Source organism: Gymnogyps californianus, chromosome 1 (assembly GCF_018139145.2).
Source record: "Gymnogyps californianus isolate 813 chromosome 1, ASM1813914v2, whole genome shotgun sequence".
NCBI lineage: Eukaryota > Metazoa > Chordata > Aves > Accipitriformes > Cathartidae > Gymnogyps > Gymnogyps californianus.
The window spans coordinates 98,133,466-98,154,023 of record NC_059471.1 but is presented as its reverse complement, the minus strand read 5'-3'; the positions used below and the strand labels follow the sequence as shown (position 1 = coordinate 98,154,023).

Here is a 20,558-nt window from a genome sequence, read left to right as displayed (position 1 = left end):
GCCTTCCCATACAGGGCATGGCTGCGGCATTTTAATACTCAGCGTTTGATTCTTCTTGACAGGTAGTAAAAATAAACTCCTCAAGCAAAGTGAGTTGGGGCAAAAAGTGACAGACATTCTGCAATAAATAAAACTAACTTCAAAGCCAACCTACAACTCATCTCAGACGTTCACACTATACTGCTTTAAAAGTACAGGGCCAAATGAACCTTGCAATCACTGCAGTGACATAATGGATAGAGTTTACCCAAGGAACAGGATTCGACAGGCTGCCAGGTGTGTTGTCTTATGATAGAACATTTTGGACCAAATTCATCCCTGATATAAATTAAATTACATGAATAAAGCTTGCTGAAGGAAGAGTATGGCCTAATACCTAAAAGACACTTTTTCACGCGTTAGTATGGTTTACTGCTAAAACTGCGTTCTAAAAAATACAGAAGCTAATACAGTTCATGTGAAATGTCAGTGTTAAATGTCAACCAATATGCTGTTAGGGCCAAATTAGACTTTTGACTACCACAGTAATAAAGCAAAGGCCATCTTTTTCTCACTCCCTCCCATCACCCACAGTTTTAACCTAAGAAAACTTGTCCTGACTTGGATTCCAACTTCTGTCCAGATATTCAGCATTAGAAATGAGAGAGTGCAAGGCATGTTTATATGGTAGTGGAAATGTGTCAGCAGACATCATCCAATATAGGCATGTCTCAGAGCATCAGAGGCCCCCGTTTCAGAGCGCATAGAGTATTGTATTGCTTCTTACCAAGATTTCTAAATTTTCTTTTTCATAATCTATGAGTATATTGTATGTGCATTGTCTTTATATATATCAAAATACGTTCAATATAGAGATATATCTAATATATAGACGTGTAAATATAAGTGTGTGAGTATATATATACATACATATTATTTTTGTTTTCATGTATATGTGTATATATGCACATACGCCCATACACTCAGGTATATTTATTTATGTACAAAAACTGGCTGTGTATTACTATAACAAATATTTTGAAGATAACATTTTCATAGAGGTGTATATTTCTTCTCCTTTGTAGTGACGAGATGATATAATTATAGAAAAGCACTAACAACCTGATTTTTTTTAAAATGAAAAGCAAAAGAATGTCGGTTGCTTAGAAGTGGTTCAAGTCTGTTGCTACTGGATTAACAGCATAAAAAGCTAAAATAGCAGGAAAAATGACTGTAAAATGGAAGCTCTTTTATCCACCTGAATGACAGTGGTGTAAAGAATAGTATAAAGAAAAGACAGCATTTTGCTGATGCTTTTCAATAGGGACTTATTGCCTTACATAAATTGAGTAATTTTCTGCTCTCAGTCATTTCTCTCGTAATCAGATTGCTTGTGCTTTGTTCTTGTTTTGTTTAGAAGTTGTAAGAAAGAATGGGTTGGAGCTCTTGTGTGTATCAATGGTGGGTCCAATTCATACATGTTTGGGCAGTTTTGCCTGTTTATAACTGCCGACATCATTGTCTGAATTGCCTTCTTCATTAGCTGAGCATTATTGCAACTCACTTTCCTGCTGGGTGTAAAGGAGAGTATGGTTATGTGCCAGATAAACGTGTGCTACTTCTGTTTGTTTAAATAGTGGTTTGCTGGTGACGGAAAACTGCAAGGTGTGTATCTTGGGATGCAGAAGGAAGATACCAAGGTTTTATGTAAACTAATGGGAACATTTGCTTCGATTTGCAAGAGCCACTGAGAGAGTGGTGCAAAGAACAGGAATATGGTAGAGATGTTCTTCTGGCTGATTTTCTTGGGAGCTAGAAATGTCCCTTCACTGCACCAGGGAAGGCAAATAACAGCACCCAAGATCTGCAAATGGAGGGCACTTCCCAGAAACAGCTTTGTGCACATGGTGGATGTCTACGTTCCCTTGTGTCTGCATTTGCCTTCCCTGAGCACCTCTGATGTGGGGAAGGGAAAGGTCTGGTGAGGATGTTGTCTGGTTGCGGTCAGCCTCGAGAGGATCCACGCTGTGTAACCCTTACACCTGGCATATCTCAGAGGTGTGAGCAGGAGTGCTCCGTGGTCTCTTCTTCACAGGGATGAGGGGAGTGGGGTAGGGGTGGCAAGAGCTGCGTTGTTGTCATCATCTTTTTTGCTAGCCACGCTGGCACTAATACACCTCAGGATTTGTGTGAATTGCCTAGTGTGTTTTAAAAGATTGTCTCTCCTGTCTCCTCCAGCTCCCCAAATTATCCACATTTGTAGCCATTCTGTGCAAGTGCTGGCACTAAAACACTTAGGAAGAAGTGGCTCCAAATGCTTCCAGGGTGTTTACAACTGTACACAAGGAAAGGAGATTGAAAATACAGTCAAGATTAACCTCTCCTTTTGTATCGCAGTATCATTATCTAATTAGATCAGAAGCAAAGCCCTGCAGCTTAGTCAGTATTAGAGCGTAGGCACCCATTTCAGGAGGAAGCCTTTGAGAAGAGCAATCTTCAGCCGTCCACCTACACCATTTTCTTTGCGGCTTTGCAAGATGGAAAAAGTGACAGATGTAAACCTCCCCAAAGGCAGTTGCATGTTCTCCTTACATGCATTGCCCTTAAAGAGACTTCTGCCCCCCTGAACCGCTGACTCTTGGACAATTCCTGCGGGTGACCCTTGTCTTTGCTGTCCCTGGGCTGCTGGGGCAGAGACAGAACAGCTCTGCTGGAATTCAGTGGGTCAGACCCTGAAGAGAGGGTCTGCTGGTTTTGAATCACCCATGCTATTTTATTATAGGCACAGGTAGCCTTTATCAGGGAATTGGAGCTGTGATTCAGATAAGCTGGATGGAGAGGGAATGGGAGGGAGCGGGGAATTCTTCCCACTTGCCAGAAAAGGTCCTTTACCTGAACAAGGACTCTTGTCACCCAGGAGTTGCTCTGCCTTACTGCAGAAGATGGCCAAGATAGTTTAAATATATGGAGATACTGCAGCTGGGGCTGTTGCTATTCAATTCATAGGTACCGTTCTTGGGGTTTATATACGTTGGGAGTCATGCCTGATTCTCTGATTTTGGTTCTGCATCAGTTCCGAAATGACTTTCTGGTTTAGGTTCAGCAAACATCCCTCTAGAAGAGCATGTCTTATGCAGTTTCCCCAAGCATTCTTCTAACATAACAGATGGTGGAATTTTTGTGGGCAAAGCCGAACTGTGAGTTTGACTAAGTTTTGAATTTACCACTCTATGTGAAACTAATCCTGGCGTGACCTTCGCTTTACTGACATGTAGGGATCTTAGAGCAGTGCTTTGGGTTCCTGTAGGAAGACATACTGTAGCAAACCCTTTCATTGTATTGGGACAATTTATCATCAGCAAATAAATGGAGAGTGTGGGAGAGAAGAATAGAGTAGATCAGATTCTGTCCCTGCTCCAAGATCTTGGTCTTAATATTTGATGTCAGTTGACTAAGAACATGGGACCACGAGTCTGACCAGGGCATGTGGAGGCTACTGTGCTAACAGTAATACCAACTGTAAAATACACAAGAACTCTTACAAACATTACAAATACAGAAGTGGAAACTCATCTGTTGGGGGCAGATAGCAGAGCTTAAAAGCAGTGTTGGGTTCCACTCAGGTCTTCATTGGAAATGGAGTGGTGACTCAGTTTTAACACGTACATACAGGAATTTAAAAAAATAGTAATATTTTGAAAATGTTGTGATCTGATGACAGAGCAATGTTCTGTACTTGTGCCATTACCTGGGTTGTTGCAGCCCCTGTCAGCATAATGTAATTTCACCTGTTGGCACAAAGACAAAAAAGACACAGGTGGTACATTCGCCACTTGCACGTAATGATGAAAAGCATTTAGCTGGCACTGAAATGAAAACTAACAATTTTAGAGATGTGCTTGTTTCTCCATTTGCACACAGGCTACAGCTGTCATTACTTTCCCTTGTTCTGTCACATACATTTAGAAAAAATTGCATGAAAACTTGGAACTTGTGCATCTCCTGTATGGCACCAACTGCACTGCCCATAGAAGGACTGTAGCCCGGCAGACTGCAATTGCTTTATCACTGTGTGTAATGAAGCTGCTCATCTCACAATGAGATTTTAAATTATACTTAGGTATATCAGATATTTTTAAAAACATGGATTGCTTGAGCAGTTATACCTAGTGGATAGTAGACCACATTTTTCTTGGGCATCTCATAGCAGTGAGAGATAGGCTTCACAGCAGATTCATCTGAGTCCATGTAGGTTTCTGCTGTGTAAGAGGCTGTGTCTGAGTTAGAAAACAACCTAGGCTCTCTTTGTAGACAAAAGATTTCACTGACGGTCAGTGGAGTGTAGGTTACTATTCATTTCATCCAAAACGAGCCGAACAAGTGACTCTCCACATTTACTAGGAGGAATAGCTGTGGTGGGGTAGCCCCGGCCAGCAGCTGAGCACCCACGCAGCTGCTCCCTCAGTCCCCCCAGCAGAATAGGGGAGGGAGTCAGAAGAGCAAAAGCTGAAAACTCGTGGATCTTGATCAGGGCATTTTAATAAGTGAAGCAAAGCTGTGCACACAAGCAAAGCGAAATAAGGAGTTTATTCACTGCTGCCCATCGGCAGGCAAATGTTCAGCCACTTTCTGAAAAGCAGTGCCTCAGCACGTGGAAGAGTCACTTGGGAAGACAGACGCTGTAACCTCAAACGTCCCCCCCCTTCCTCCCCCTTTCCCCCAGCTTTTATTGCTGAGCACAATGTTGTATGGTATGGGATATCCCTTTAGTTAATTGTCCTGACTGTGTCCCTTCCCAGCTTCTTGCGCACCCCAGCCTACTCTAAAAAAAGAAAGCCTTGACTTTCTGCAAGCACTGCCCAGCAATAGCCAAAACACAGTGTATTATCAGTACTGCTTTAGTCACAAATCCAAAAGACAGCACCATAGGGGCTGCTCTGAAGAAAATGAACTCCATCCCAGCCAGACCCAGTAGGATAGCTCACATGCAAATGTTTACATTGTAGATGTGTGCAGGTGGTTAAAATAAATCCCGTCTTGAGATTTTGAGTTCCTGATATATCAGTATTCCTACGTGGAAGGTTTCCACCTTCCAGTCTTTGAATCTTGCAATATTGCTGTGTGTCTAGATTGTCATGAATCCCTGCTTTTGATCCCTTAGCCTGTGTCAGCTACTGAACTAGCATAAACCTGTGCTGCTGTATTGATTTTAGCGGTGCTGTGTTGTTTTACAGGAACTGAGTCCAGAGAGTGCCTGTGGTTTTTAGGATCAAAGCATGTGTTTTGAGGTGACATGGATATTGTTCTAACTGTGTCCCTTAATTATTTCATTTAAAGTGACAGTATTTGCGAGGAAAACCATGTAAACAGCCTGGACTCTTACCTCCTTTTTTTTTTTCTCCTGTGTGTACTGGTGTGTTTATAGGTAGCATAGATGAATGACTTACGGAAGTATGTTAAGCATAGGTAGACCAGTCATATAGAAGTCATACAGTAAGAGGATAAAGAAACCTCAAGAGACAAGTCAAGTTTAATTTTCTGGTAATGTCTCCAACCGGCATTTTTTTGAAATGTCATTGTCAGTTTAATTGGTAGTCAGAAAAAAATGGAAACGTTGTCTTGACTTTGGAAAACAGATGTATTTTGCAATATGGTTTACAGGGACATCTAATTAGAAGGATGTGAGAAGACCAACACTCTTTATGTGAGTCTCTCTTACTACTGATATACATGATTCTTCAGGCCATTAACATAGCTACTTTCTTTTGATGGACTTCCAATTTGTGGAGGAAGCAACTGCTTTCACTACCAAATTTCTTCTGTCCCAATAGACCAGTTGGATCAGCCAACATCCAGCTTAAGTCTGTCCATAGCTGACCCCTTGCCTTTTCATTAAACAGTTGAATAACCTAATTGTAAAGAAGGACAAAAAGTGTCAAAAGAAGTTACAGATGTTACTGGGAAATGAACCAGTGCAGAGATAAAAGTATAAGTGAAAGGACTCTTAACACAGAGGGTCTCCTGATGATCCTATAATGAAAATCCCTCTGGAAATTTTCAGTATCCTCTTTTTGTTGGAAAATGGTAGTGCATCAGAATAGAAACATGTTGTTTCTTCGCTATATTTTTCTGACTACATTTTCATGGAGATTTGTTAGGTCAAGGACTTTCTAATTAGGAAGAGAGAAAACCCTGTTGAGCTGATGACCAGGGCACTTGAAAATGTAAGTGACCCAAGTTGCAGTTCTTGATCTGACTCAAGGACTTAGACTTGGTTCACCTTCATCTCAGTATGTTCCACTGGCCTCTGGAATGACTTGTTACTGGTTTGTAAAAAACACAACCAAACAAAAAATCCACCACCGAAACTCAAAGTTGAGTTTTCTGTCTGCCTCAGAATAAGAACAAAATGGAAACTTGAGGTGGAAGTCATGCTTTTGTGAAATGAGTTATTGCTTCCCAACTTGCATTACTAATCATTTTGTAGATAGTTTAGAAAAGACAGGATTTCCAAAATGATGAATGATTCTGATCCCTTATTTTAACATGTCCTGAAATTGTGAATTAAAGCTCATTAGCCTTTTTTTTAATTTCAAAGAATTTTAATGTGTACATTTGAATTTTTTTAGTATGTGAAATAAAAGTTAATCAATTTGATGATACTTATACTGCAATCTAAGTGCGTCTGTCAAATGATTATTTCTATTTTGTGTGTGAAATGTCAGAGTTTTCCTCTTGAAAACTCTCATCTTTACATGGGACATATTATTGATAAAAAATTTAATTGCTTACGATATGTGGTTAGCAGCAAGTGTCAAGCTTTGTTCGTGCTACTCCATAAGCTTCAGCTAATCCATTATATAAAATGTAGGTCAGCTGGAGCTTTTTAAAACACATGGAAATTTAGTAGTTTATGGTAGTTCAATGGATGTATGTCCCCACAAGGCTGCCAACTTCTCCAGTTCTGAATTGCGAAAAAAGCAGAAATCAGACTGCTGAAAGGCGCTCATTCTAACTCATTTTCATTCCAGAAGCAGCAATGCCCTGTGCAGTGGGTTTTGTTTGTAGCATATTCAGCACTGACATGCTACAGAAGATGATAATTAGTTCAGTGGTGTTTAGAGGATTTTATATTTAGTTTGCTGACAACGAAAAGTATTTTAATTTGGGCAACTTCATTAGTGTAAATATTCAAGAAGAGAGATAAAAACACAGTTGTCCTAAGTAAAATGTGAGAACTGGAGGTAATCCAGGGTTTATTTCCGCACATACTTCAGGTTTTCCTTTATTTTTACATTTAGGATCATAGGTTATATCTGTTACTAGATTAGTGCTAGAATAAAGTAAATATATTGTCCTGTGTTTCTATTTTGTGAAAGTCTTGAGAGCGTTGAGGAGAAATGGGCAGAATCAGTATTGCTATTTCTGAAAATAAGTCTCCCAGGACACATGCTCCAGCCATCCATATGGCTGACCGCAGGGATGTCCCGCTGCCATAGGAGCTTCTTCAGCCTCAGCGGTTCTTCTGAACGTGACTCCCGTTCTCATTCACTGAGCTCTTCCAGTTTTGGAGGCCAATTGCTGAAGTTTCTATCTGTGTCTCTGCTTCTGGGTATAGATAGTAGAATTAAACTCATCAATGCATGAGTTTAAAATATACTTTTTGAAACACCTCTGATATTTGCCTCTGCGTGTGTTTCAAAGGGTCCTCCTGGCTCCAAGCGTTCCTCAGCCTGCTTGTGGGAAAGAATGGGATGGGAGCAGTGGGAATGTGAGGAGGTGGAAACGCTTCTTGCAATTTGCAGTGCAGAATTGGTTTGAGAGGGTGGGAGGAGGCAGGAGAAGGATGTACAAGAGTTGTTCAGAAGGTCGCATGGCCGAGGTGTTCGGCAGTTGCCTGTTCTTCAGAGAAAGTTCCTGCAACAAACTGTCATCACTACTGCAGTTGAATAAGACTGCTGTGAAAAACTGCTTTTTTTTGAGTCACATGTAATATTTTGAGTTACTGAAGCTGACTTGTGAACTGTGATTTTTTTTTTTAAAAGGTCAAACAGTGTGGCAGCTTTTAAATTGCAGTGACCAGGACTGAAAACATTTTTCAAAATCCAAGAAATGTGGCTCCTCATGTCTGTAAGGGCTAGGGACAAAATGTTGTCTTGTGAGCATGTAAATCATTGCAGAAGTCTGTGTTTTAAACAACAACTCTTGTTTCTAATAGTCTGGGAAAAGGTATGGTTTTTTCCTATGCAGTTTGCAGGAGACATTTCATCACATTCCAGTTTAACCTAGAGTTTGTGATAAAGATGTACGCGGAAGTATTAGGGAAAGCTTTTCTTTACACACCAAGCTCTTCAAACTAGATATTGCCATCAGGCCCAGCTTGGAGTAAAGAGGTGCTATATAACTTCAGCTGCTTCTGCTGTAACTCTAGAAAGCCCCAGGGCCTTCTGCTCTAGCCCTTACACAGGTAGGTAGGAGGAGAGAGCCAAAGTTTTACTTCTGCTTTTTTCCCTTCCCGCTTTCTTGCTCTGTGCGTGCATGTGGGTGGGGAGAGGCTGGGAGGAGGAAGGGAGAGAGCAACAGTAAAAAATGTGGTGACTCTGAACATCAACACAGGAGACCCAAAGTAGTCTTCTCTGAGGGAGGAAGGGTTTCTGTCTCCCTTGTTGCAGAGTGACCCAGCTGGATCTGCACTTCGAAATAAAGGCAGATGGGGCAGTTCAGTTCATAACAGCTGCTGGGCTATTTTGGAATATCTCCTACTTGAATATTTTTTTCAAAAGCGAAGGGATGTTGGGAAGGGTTCTGCTTTTATCTGTTTGTAAGACTGTGAACAATACTATTTGTACTTTGAGGTATAAAGGTTCTGCAATTATGAGAAATTGCTTTCTGCCTGACTGGCATACGTAAACAGCTTTCATCTCTAAATGTATGTATCAGGCTCATGACTTCAGTTTGTCATTCGAGGGAATGTGTCAGCCTTTCATTTCAAATTGTGTTGGCTCTTCTTTTGTCAGGAAAGACCTTTCTTGTGCGCTTAAGTAACAGAAACAAAGGCAATTAAAAAAAGGCAGCAAAAAGCAATTATCAAACAAGGATTAGCCTATGGATATTGCTTTGAAAAGACATTTCCACTAGATTCAGAAGAAAGATGAAGTGGTGCGTCATTCATACATGGTTTTTTTTTTCCCTTTCGTGTTTCCTAAGGATTGAAGATAAATTAGGGTAGCTATTTTCTGTGCAGGCAAAGTACAAGCTATGCCCCAGATCTCCAAATGCTTCAACATGTAAATACTGCTTCTGAAGCTATCAGGTCTTGCGGCAAGTACAGATTTATTTGCATTCATGTTTGAAGGTTACTTTCGTTCATTGACCCATTTAATTGTCATTCTCTATCCTCAGTTGCAGGCGTATGGCTTCATGTGCACGCGTATAGAAGATGAACAGCTTTAACTCTCTCAGGCAGAAACATTCAACAGAGAAGCCAACAAGAACCGAATCTTGCCATGGACGTATCTGATTAAAATTAATAGGCAGGACCCATATATAATCGTAGTCATCCTGTAAACCTCAGTAGAAGGCTGTAACCTTGCTGTAGGACCAGATAAGGGGAGCTATACAGAAAAGGTGAATACAAGGAAAGGCTCAGAGCAGCTGTTCCATTGGGACTAGTATCAACCAGTATGAGAGATTTCTTTAACAAGAAGGGTGTCTAGTAGTTACCTGGACCTGTTACTGGCTGAGGTTGCATTGACGGGTTACTTACGTACTTCAGCTCTGCCTGGTCATAGCCATAAAGAGCGTAGACTTAAAGGGGGCTGGCACAAAACCCATTCATCTCACAGCGTGGTGGGGAGGTGTAATCAATACTTGCAGGAGTAAGGAGGTGTGCCCACAATGCTCCTGACTCCTGTTCTGCTCCTCCATACTGTTGGAGGAATGCATGTTTCAAGAAAGTCTGTAAATTCTGTGTCCACCTGCAAGCACTTCAGTTTCCTGTTACTTGGTGGTATGGTGGTACTCTGTGTACGTAAAACCCATCTTGTTTATAGAGAAACATTGCCTGGCCAGGAGTGTGATACAGCCAGACAAGGTGACTGAGGTTGTATAGTCTATTAAACCTTCAAACTCAAAGTTAGGGGGTTGCAGAGCTTGCAGCCTAACAGACTGTCATATCTAATTAGTTGTTCTGAAGAAAAGCAGTATTCAGATACTAAAATAATGCGATGAGCAGCCTTCATAATAGAGAAAGAACATGGTGCACACAACTCTTAATTTGAAGTTTCAAAAGAGTGAAATCTTTACTTAGTCAGGGCTTTTTTTGTTTGACTGCGCAATGTGGACTGTCAGATCCAATGTCTTGCATAAGTTTAATATCTAGTCTAGGGATCTGAGAGAACAATGAAATTAAAGGGACTTCTCAGATTCTTTATATCTACAGATTGGTTTAAGATTCTCCCTCTGCTAGAACTCAGTTTCTCATCTGGATTGCCATCTTCTCATCAACGCATTCTCTTTTATTATACAACATGGCCTACGGTAACTAGGGATATCATGTCATAAATCTTGGCTTGGTGGCTCATGATCTCTCTTCAGGCTCCAATTTACTGTATGTTTTACTGACTTGCCACAGAAGGAAGTTAGCTGATACGTTTAGCACAAAGGAAGTGTGCTGATAGAAGTCAAATCTTAGGCACCCACACAAACAAAATTCAAAAACTGCTTTAAAGTTTGTTCTCAAACATTTAGCTTTTGATTAACATCTAATCTTCCAAAGCACATTTGGATTTTTGAGGCTTTGAGATGTTCTGGTTAAGTGAACCAAGTGCTACTAATACAGTGCTGTGTTCTTGAGCTAGTAGATAGCTTGAAGCAAAAATGCGTGGAATTTTGAACTGTCCCCAGTTATCAGAGTGCGAAGTAAGTGCTGAATACTAATGATAAAGTAGAAACACAACGTCTGATACATTTGTATATCCTGAACATTGGCAGGATGCTCTTCTTGATGTGTTCACAGGAAGCATCTGAACATGTGGAGTGCCAATCCGACTTGAAGATTTTGAGTGTGCCATTTCTGTGCTTAGTTACTGCAATTGTGCAAGCAAATGAGGGACCACGATCAAATTGACATTTAAAAAACACAGAAAATGTCTTGATATCCATTTTATTTGTGACTGATACAGAAATCAGCCATGATTTTGTTGGCAAAGGATGAGATTTGTCACAGCATCTAGAGGTTTGGTGTCTAGTCTAAGCTAATTGTCCTGAACTCCCACTATAGTTAAGAGAAAGATATACTTCCAGAGGGTTATTTATCCCTTCCCAGAATAGGAATGCAAAATAGATAGAATTAATTACCTGTTAGGTGTGCCTCTTTCTCTCTATTGGTAATTTATGGGTCCTAAACAATGAATTTAGGTTAGGTGTCAAATTTTTAGATGTATAAAGTTAGGTAGATTGAACGCTACAAGGCTCGCTGTGAGCATGGGCTAAGCTCTACATCTGAGTTATGAATAATCTGTGCCATGATCACTAAGTGGGAAATCGGCCTGGTTGTGGGCTATGTTAAGAAATGCAGTTTAGTCCACCACAAAGAAAGAGCTTTGCTGCCCAGGGGGATTTCTTTTCTTTTTTTTCTTTTTTCCTTTTTTTTTTTTTTTAAAGCATGAAAGGCATTATATTTTTAGGTTGAGAGGAATGGATTCCTCATTTCTGAGTTGGAGAGGACTTTGAGGCAAAGGAATTTGATTTGGTTACTTCAAGCACTCACTTAGCTTTTCTGCCCTCTCTGTCCTGATGTTTTGGTGCCTGGCATGCTGTTTTATAGACATTTACATAATGAAGGTCGTTTCTCTGAGGCAAGGTACAAGAATGCATTACAATTGTAAATTCCCTTAATTGTCCTAAAGCAGGACTCAGAGCTTAGACAATGGAAAATCCTATTGTTCTACGTCCCTGAGAGATGTATGAATAGAATAGAAGTATATGGATGTGTGGATTCTAAAGCTGAAGTGGAAAAATGATTCATAAAAAGGTTTATTCACTTGTGATACACAAATGATGGTGGAAGCCATGAACCAATGACCTGTGACTTTACATATAGGTTTTATTTGGTACACAATTACCTTAAACATGTTTATTATTTCTAGTGTGACTTTGCCCCCCAGGCTTTATAGAGGTACAGTTCAGGCCAATATACAATTAGGAAAGTTCCTATTATTAAAGCAATGTATTTTTTCACTCTGTTTGCCAGGAAAGCTGTTTCTGTCCCACACATTTTCTGGAAGTTAAAAGATGCCTCTCTTTCTTCCCAGATATCGGTACCTGTAATTCACTTTAACTTAAGCCTGTTTGAACTCAGTGGGGAGCTTGGGAAAGAAATGTCCATTTAAATAATCCCCATCAAGAGTTATTCTAAATTCAAATTATTTAAATAATTATCAACTGATACAGATAATCCCTCTCATCTGAGAATTTACAAATTCTTACTTAAACATTAACAAACCCTGTCCATACCACTGAGAGGAAAGCATTCTGTACTCATGTAGTGAGTGGGGAACATGGTGTCCTGGCTGGTTAATAGCAGAATTAGAAATACATGGAAAATGTCTCCCTGATGATATGCCAACTTATGGAAACACCCTGGCTTTGAACTAAATTTGATTTAGGTGAAAAGCCCCAAGTATCTTCATCTTATAATTCGGAAGTGATTTGCAGTATTTTATACTAAAATAAAGCAAACAAGCAATTCAGTTTGGAATGAAATGGTTTGAATGGCCCAGCATGAATTGTGCATAAGGGGTAATTTCATTTAACTGTAAGTCCTATTTGTGTTTCACAATGGAAAAGAAAAGGTATCTCAAGAGACGGATTCCTGGGTGGCACAAACTGCTGGAAAGTCCCCAGCTGCTGAAAGGGCCGTCCCACCTTCCTGCCCTGCTTGTGAACCGTGCCGTCTTGTCCTGGCAGCGACAGTCCTGCAGCCCGTGCAACTGGAAACAAACCCTCTTTGTTCTTAATTTCCGAGGAACAGTTTCCAGGTGGACGGGCTTGCTGTCCTCACTGGTTGTGTAGGTGCACTTGAAAGCCAGCTCAGGGAAAGTGATGGGAAGGTGTCCTGGGGAGAGAGGGCAGAAGGACACTGCCCGCTTCAGTAACAACATCATCTTCTATTGCTGTAAGCTGCTTCTGAAACTGTATGCTCCGAATAGCCTAGACCCACAAACTGGACCACAACCTTGCAATGGCTACTAGTCACTCCACGCATCTCCTGGCATATGTACGGCTATCATGTTTACATGCACAAACTGGATGGCTGTGTGACTGCTGAGTTGTAAAATGGAACTGTAAATCATCAGGAACTAATTTACATGCACAATTGTGTTATTTATGTGCAAAGAAGAGGAACCTGCACCTCTTTTCATGTGCAAATAGACTATGTGGTCCTGACTGTGGGCTCTGAAAGTAACACAATAAATTCAAGGTATTTACTGTCACTGCCCTCAATGCTCTGCAGCACCAGCCTGCTGGTCTTCTTTAAGTGCAATACTTGCTTCTGGGGTTTAGGAAGGTGCTCACTCAGTGCAGCGCGGGACAGAGGAAGTAAAGCATGAGGAGACAGTGAGACTCCATGGGACGGGGGTAGCTTTCTCCAGGAACTTTGCATAAATCTCTGTGCTGTCACTCCTTGCTTACCCCTGCCCTGCAGGGTTAAAACTGTTAGATGACGCAGATTGGCATAGATCTCTACCAGTAAACATGTAGATGTTTTGCGATGACAGTGGCTTCTTAGGAGTGAGAGAGCAAGGGCTGAGATGCAGAAAGTGAATAATAGATTGAGAAGGATCAGACAAGAGGATTTTTTGTTGGCATATTTATATCTAGGTGTATGGAAAAGACTTTTTGCTGATGTAAAAATGATAAAGAAATAAGTTTCCTAGCTAATGTTTTATTACATCTACAAATGTTTCTAGTATAAGTCTGGCCTTGGGCTGTTATCTGTGTGTGTGTTTCTCATCTTGTGCTTCTCTGTAGAGTTTCTGCCAGCATTCCCCAGCTGTTCAGTTTTCTGATATAAATCTAAAGAGTCTACAAATGAAATGTCTGCCAGATATCCATGAGGATGTTTTCCACGTCTTCTGCAAGCTCCTTCTCTCATCCATAAGTCACTGACTTTCCCTTTAATATGATATGTGACTGGGTTAGCCTGTTTTCCCTTACATGTGTTGTTGCGCAGTAGGTAATCCAGGGAATGGTCTTTAGCCATCGAGGTGTGGGTATGGTGGATCTTAGGAGCAGCAGCGAAGTGATGAATTTGCTAGGAGCATTTTTCCATAATAGGAGGACTCCCTACTCCTGCCTCAAGAGGACAGATGTGGATGTGACGTCTTGATTCCACTTTCCCTTCTTCAGGTTTTGTGTTGGAGAATTCCCTGGACTTTGGCATAGTTTTTTTGGTTGAAAGAAGAGGAAATGAGATGAGAGTTAAGCCTATAAATTTTAGAATAGGAAAATGCAATGGAGTTTCTTTAATGGAACAGGGTCAGTATACAGTGCCAAGAAATTGCTGCTGTTTCTCTTCATGATTTAACGAACAATTTGACTGATGGTACTGTAAAAGAACAAGTTTGTGTATTGAAATTTAAGTTGCTGTTTAAAAAGTGTGTTGCTTGTTGAAGGTATTAAAGTAAGGCAGGTTAGTAATATAGTACTTGCCAGAGGTGTCTTCTGTATTTCCAGCTGGATGTTTCTGAGCAAGAATACGTCATATCCCATCTAAAAAAGCACCACAAAAAGACATAGAAATATAGTCCTTGTATAAATTTTTTTAATAAAGAAATGATGCACTTCTACCTGGCTGCAGGTAGGGAGCGTGGAAAGAGCAGATTATGATGTCTTTGGTTTTGACATGTAAGTGCCAAATGCTGCTTATTTTGTGGCTCAGTTTTCAGTCGTTTATAGTTTTGCCAAACTTGAGCTGTTTGAGTTGAAATTTCCTATGTTACCTATTTGCTATAGTGAATTTTCTGAGAAACCTTTGAGCAATTTCAGGCCAGTGGTACCTGCAGGGTACCAACAGCTATTTCCTACCTTCAGAAGAGCTTGTGATGAGAGAGAAACAGTTCAGATATGTTGGGAAGGGCAAATCCTGCTCTAATTGCAGCGAACAGGGAAAGCCTGCTGTGCTTACCTGGGACATCAGACAGGCTCTTGGTGCCTGTTGATGGATGCCGAATTAGGCTACAACACCTAGAAACTTCTAGGAGTCCGAGTGACATTTCTGTGAGTAACAAATGAGTGTATTAGTGGCAATGAAATGCAAATGAATGAAGCATTTTAGTCAAAAACCTGGAGAGGGTATTTACCTGAGGAAATTCACTGTAAGGGTAGGAGTGAGTTTTGGTTATGGTTTTTTTGATGCTGATTCAGACACATTCTGAAGCGTGCGCTCCTACCCTAAGTATGAGGAGGGGGTGGCTTGCTTCTTTCCAGATTAATCATAATTTTTGTGAGAATGGTAAAACCAAGTGTCCCCAGAAATCCTTGTAAAATCCACGAGGAAGCAGATAAAACCATCAACACGTTTCTCGCTTGCTGAATCCATTAGCAAAAATTTTGGTGACTTGAGCAACGAGAGCTCCCCTGGCATCTTCACCAAAGACAAGAGGTCACCCTCTATCAGCTCATTAAACAAGGGGCTGCTGTGGGCTTTGTGCTGCAGCCAGGCAGTGAGGGAAATCTGCCTCTTGAATGGGGGTCTGTTCAGGCCAGTCATGTGTTTCTGGCTGTGAATCTGGTCTACTATCACAGTGCCTGGAGTTTGCTTTCCATGGGAAATCCTAACATGGGAAAAAAACCCACATTTCGCTTCTCGGGAGAAGCAGTTGAACTCTGGAATGTAATGTGAGGTGAAATTAAGACCTAATTAAGAAATTAAGAAAATGCAAAAAAAATTTTGCATCACTTGCATTTTCTGTTTCGGTTTTGATTTCTTACTTTTTGTATTCTATTTTTAGTGGGTTGGACTGAGAAAGTTGCTGACTGCTTGTTCTGGTTGGTGATGGTGTATTAATGTCCTGTTGACAAATTTGTATTTTAAGTAGTTCTTGAAAACTGGTATTTGGATTCCCATGGGCATCAGCCCCTAAATATATTTTTAAGGGTGAGGTCGCAGTAACTCCAGGAGGGGACATTGGAAAACTGAAAGGATCCAAGCTATTTCCCATTGTAAATCAAAACAGTTTTAAGAGAAATAACTGAAAGTTGTGATGCTGAACTTGGTCTTGATGTCAGTCCAGTCCAAAAGGAGACAGACGCTGTGGTGCTTGAACTGAATGGCCTGTAATATGCATCCATCTTGGGGTGAGTTTGCTTTGAGGTTCAGCCTTTCATTAAACTCTGGGGTACCAAAACTCCTTGCTGCATTGATCATGAACCGGTGGCCTAAGGAAAACGAGGTGGGCCAGGTAAACCGGGATTGAAGGTGATCAGAAATTCCTAATATACGGCAGATGGATATGAAACAGTCTCTGCACTGTAAGAATACAGTCCCCTCCAAATGCGTAATCTGTTTCTCGTGAAAGACGCGTGGCCCAGTATAGAAGTTTTAGGTCAACTGATTCAGTTAAAGGTTAGCCTCAATATTCTGGAAGAGAAGACTGTAGTTACTTACGGACTTTAATTCCTTATAAAGGATTATTATACTGGGCACCACGCTACTGCTACAGTGTCAAATCTTTTTGTGGGTTTCCTAAATTAACCTTTGTAATAGAAGGGCTTCTTATGTGATTCCAGTCAAAAGAAGAGATGGTTTTGACTTTGTAGCGACTTAAAATGCCAATGATTGGCATCCTGATGTAAAATTCATAGTTTTTTCTATTTCTTCTTAAATCATGTTCCTCTGCTGTTTTGTAAATGAGTTGCAGAGATGTGCCCCACTCTGATTTAACATTGTGTGCAGGATACTTAAAATGGAAATCTCCATCAGAGGGGCAGAAGCAAGTGCAGGTAATGAGGGGGAAGATACTGCAATTAAAGGTAAACTGATTATCATTTGTGAAATTATGTTTGGAAAAATGGCTTTAATAGATGTAATGTTAAATCTCACAGTCATATGTAGTGAGAGGAAAGGCTTCAGTTTTAGGTAATGGTATGTATGTTGATACATGTTTTCAAGACGATGAGTGTGTATTTTAGGTTGTACCTCCCTCAGTATTCATGGCAGTACACATTCTTTATGCTCCCATATAAGTTTGTGCAATATTTACTGTCCTGATCTTGAAACTCATGATGAGCTGACTATTATGAAACTCTGACAAGAACCCTTTACCCTGGAAATGTGGGTTGGAACAAGCCCATACCATAGAAATTGTTGTAAGGGAGTTGCCATGTGATGTTCTGTCATGTTGAACTGCTTTGCGGGGCAGACAGGGAACAGAGACAGACACCAACGAGTACTTTACCCTGTGCACTACATGTGAGACCCGGTGAAAGAAATCCTATCCCAGTGGAAGTTAATGACAGGCCAACTTGGCCAGCTTTTGACCAATGTGAGAAAGAGTTCCCAGCTGCGTATAACTGGTGTGTGTGGTGGGTGTGTGCGTAACGCAAATAATTGGTGGTAAAGTCTAATGTTTGAGTTCCTTACAAATTTAATAGGCTTGGGAGGTAGCTGGTTCTCATTACACTTAAGGGATAGCATGAAGGACTTTGTCTCTATAGATCCCATTTAGTAAATAGTATCATGTTTGAAAGGTCTGATCTCTTCTTTGCACTTTTCCTTCAAATGCTGATTTGGATGGTGACATTGACATGAGGGACAAGCTTGTTGACCTTGTCGGGGTGCTGTTCCTTCGAAATAGCTGTTCCTTTTGATAGATTGTCTTTGCTTTTGTTCTTAGGACTCGTGCCATAAACCATCAATGTGAATACACTGCTGTTTTCATACCCATGATATCTCGTAGCTTCCAAACAAGTTGTTTCATTCAGGTCCAGGACAAGATTTTAGAGTGAAAAATTACTGGCTTGTTTAAAAAAAGGCACTCGAGAAAACTATTATTTTGATACATTTGGTCAATTGCATTTTCTAGGACATTTGCCATGAAAGTGGTAGGATCAGACATTACTAGAGAGAGTTTTTGTGGCTACTGCTTTCCTCCTGGGCTGGGGAACGCTCAGAGAAGAGTATTTGCTGTTGATTTGGGAGACCCCATGGCAGCATGACATGAATGGTTTTGGTGCAAAAGTTTGCTCTCTGTGGCATTGAAAGAGTGTGAACTGAGACTAGAGAAAAGAAGAAAATTTAAAGAGAATGCTAAGCGGGGGTGAAAGGGAAACAAGAAATTATGGAGTTAGGAAGAAAGAGAAATCAGAAGAAGATAATCCACCATTCATTTTCTAGGAGCTTGCAGACAACATGATTTTTTTACAGCATTTCAACGTTCCAGCTACAATCTATGCTAATGGTAATCACAGGACTGGGGTAGTCTACATGTGGAATATAAATACTGCCTGCATATGCACCAATATGGCAAAATGAATTGCCAAATCCCAATTTGGGTTCCAAAACCTTCTGTTTTGGTTTTAATTTAATTACAGAAACCTTTTCAACATATGAGATTGTTTTTTGACACCTTACTTAATATTTTTTTTATTATTAAAAGTTTTAACTAAAAGCACTGGTAATTAAAATAAAGTAAGTAAGGAAAAAAATAAAAAGGAAAGAGATCCTGAAAAGTTTAAATGAAGGTCGGGGCTCTCTCTACCCTCCCAACCCAGTCCTTATGCCTTAAAATGGGAATCATGCAGGACAAGATGGATGCAACTAAGTCCGAATCTGGAATTCTCAATGGAGTCCAGTTTGCTTACACCTAGAGTAACATGGAGTTTGGGCTTTAAATTAAGGTTTATTGACAAAGGTAATTTACTCAGGAATAAGGTGAGATATTTGAAGTTGGTGTGGTTATTCTAGAACAGCTTTGCCTGAGGACATAATTATTCTTCATATGATCTTCTGAAGTGGATTAGTCTAAATGAGAAAAAACTCTGCATGTTCCTAATCTGGAATAAGTATTTCCCTAGGCATTATTTTTACAGAGTTATTGTGGTCAGTCTCCCTGTCTAGACAAGCCTTTAGAGTTCTTATGATTAGAGAGTCCTTACGGTAAGAGAACTAAGCACGTTTGTCTTTTCCTGTATGTCTACTTTTGCTGTGTTTCTTGCCATACCTCTTTTAGCAGGGAATGAACAAAAGCATAGGGCTTTGCCTTTGAGATCATGGCTGTTACTCTCCACGAAGTTGTTGTTTTGGTGAGAGGGCAGAATTTTGGCATTGAAGCTGCAGTGATTGGAAGGCAGTCTGCTCCGAGGCTGTGGAGTTACATTAGCTGTGGAGTATTAGATATTTTAACGGAGACACCAGCATCCTAGTAAAGTACTCTGAGAAGACACTTAGAAAATGGCAGCAAGGCTTCTTAGCCCTGTTTGAAAATTTTCCTAGAGTGAATCAAGTGTGTGTGATCCTGTAATCCCACCATACTACTTGTGTAGCAGGAGGAGGCTGCCACTCCCACTCAGAATTTGGCTTTTGATAGTTCATGCAGTGTGCTGATCTTAGCATCAGCCTCTCAGTAGGTATGTGCTAATGCCTATTTGTCATCATTTTCTAGTGGAAATAAACTTTCATTGCCCCCCAGACATGATTGTGAAGAGTTCAGTGAACTTTTCTTTCTTCTTTCAGGTTATAAGACCCTTTTGAAAGGCATTTCAGGGAAGTTCAGCAGTGGAGAACTTGTTGCAATTATGGGTCCTTCAGGAGCTGGGAAGTCAACACTCATGAACATTCTGGCAGGATACAGGTCAGTAACAATGAAAATCCCAAGTAAGATCAGATCACCTAGCCTGATGGCTCCTTGGAGACAACAGCAGAAGAAGTCTTACCCAGTGTTTGTAGAAAACAGATATGTCACAGATTTTTAATTAGATTCTTATTGCTTATATTTTTTCTGTTTGTCCTGTTCTGGTCACTTAGGATTTATCTGTTAACAAGTCTGATTCAAAAATAGGAAGCAATTTAAAGTCCAAAACACAAAAATTTTTCTCCTTTCTAGCTGTGTAGCAAGTCTGACTCAGTGTCTTATGTTTGTGATATTTTTTAAATCACATTTTATAAACACTTGAAAAAAATGACCCTTTTTAGTCACCACTTTTCATAATGTTGATGTCTTCTTGACCAAACTGCAATGTGTGAAGTGGCTGTGGTTCATCTTCCTGAATCCCCTGTTGTATGGCCAAATACAAAGTGTCTCTGCGTTGTTGTCTTTAGGGCATAAGGAACAGGATAGAGAAACCTAAAAAAATATCACTTGAATGGCTTGATATTTTTTCAGACATTCATATAAGACAGCACACATTTTGTACTAACTTTGAGTAAAATTTTCAGCAACATTGCCTGAAGCCTCTTATGAAATAGAGAGCATAATCATGAAATAAATTAATGTCTATCCACTGTATCCGTTTTATTCCATAGTGGGCAGTAATTACCTAAGACTTCCACATACTGAGGCCTGTGGCAGCACAAG

At 40.4% G+C, this 20,558-nt stretch overlaps 1 protein-coding gene across 3 annotated transcripts in view; it reads left to right on the top strand.

Moving 5' to 3' along the window:
* The window catches only part of ABCG1 (ATP binding cassette subfamily G member 1), a 54,105-nt gene that overhangs the window by 16,397 nt on the left and 17,150 nt on the right, over positions 1-20,558 (top strand). For all 3 annotated transcript variants that reach the window (XM_050897445.1, XM_050897428.1, XM_050897437.1), the window contains one exon: positions 19,718-19,835. In XM_050897445.1, coding sequence (XP_050753402.1) covers positions 19,718-19,835 — 118 coding nt within the window. The remainder of the gene's footprint in view (positions 1-19,717; positions 19,836-20,558) is intronic.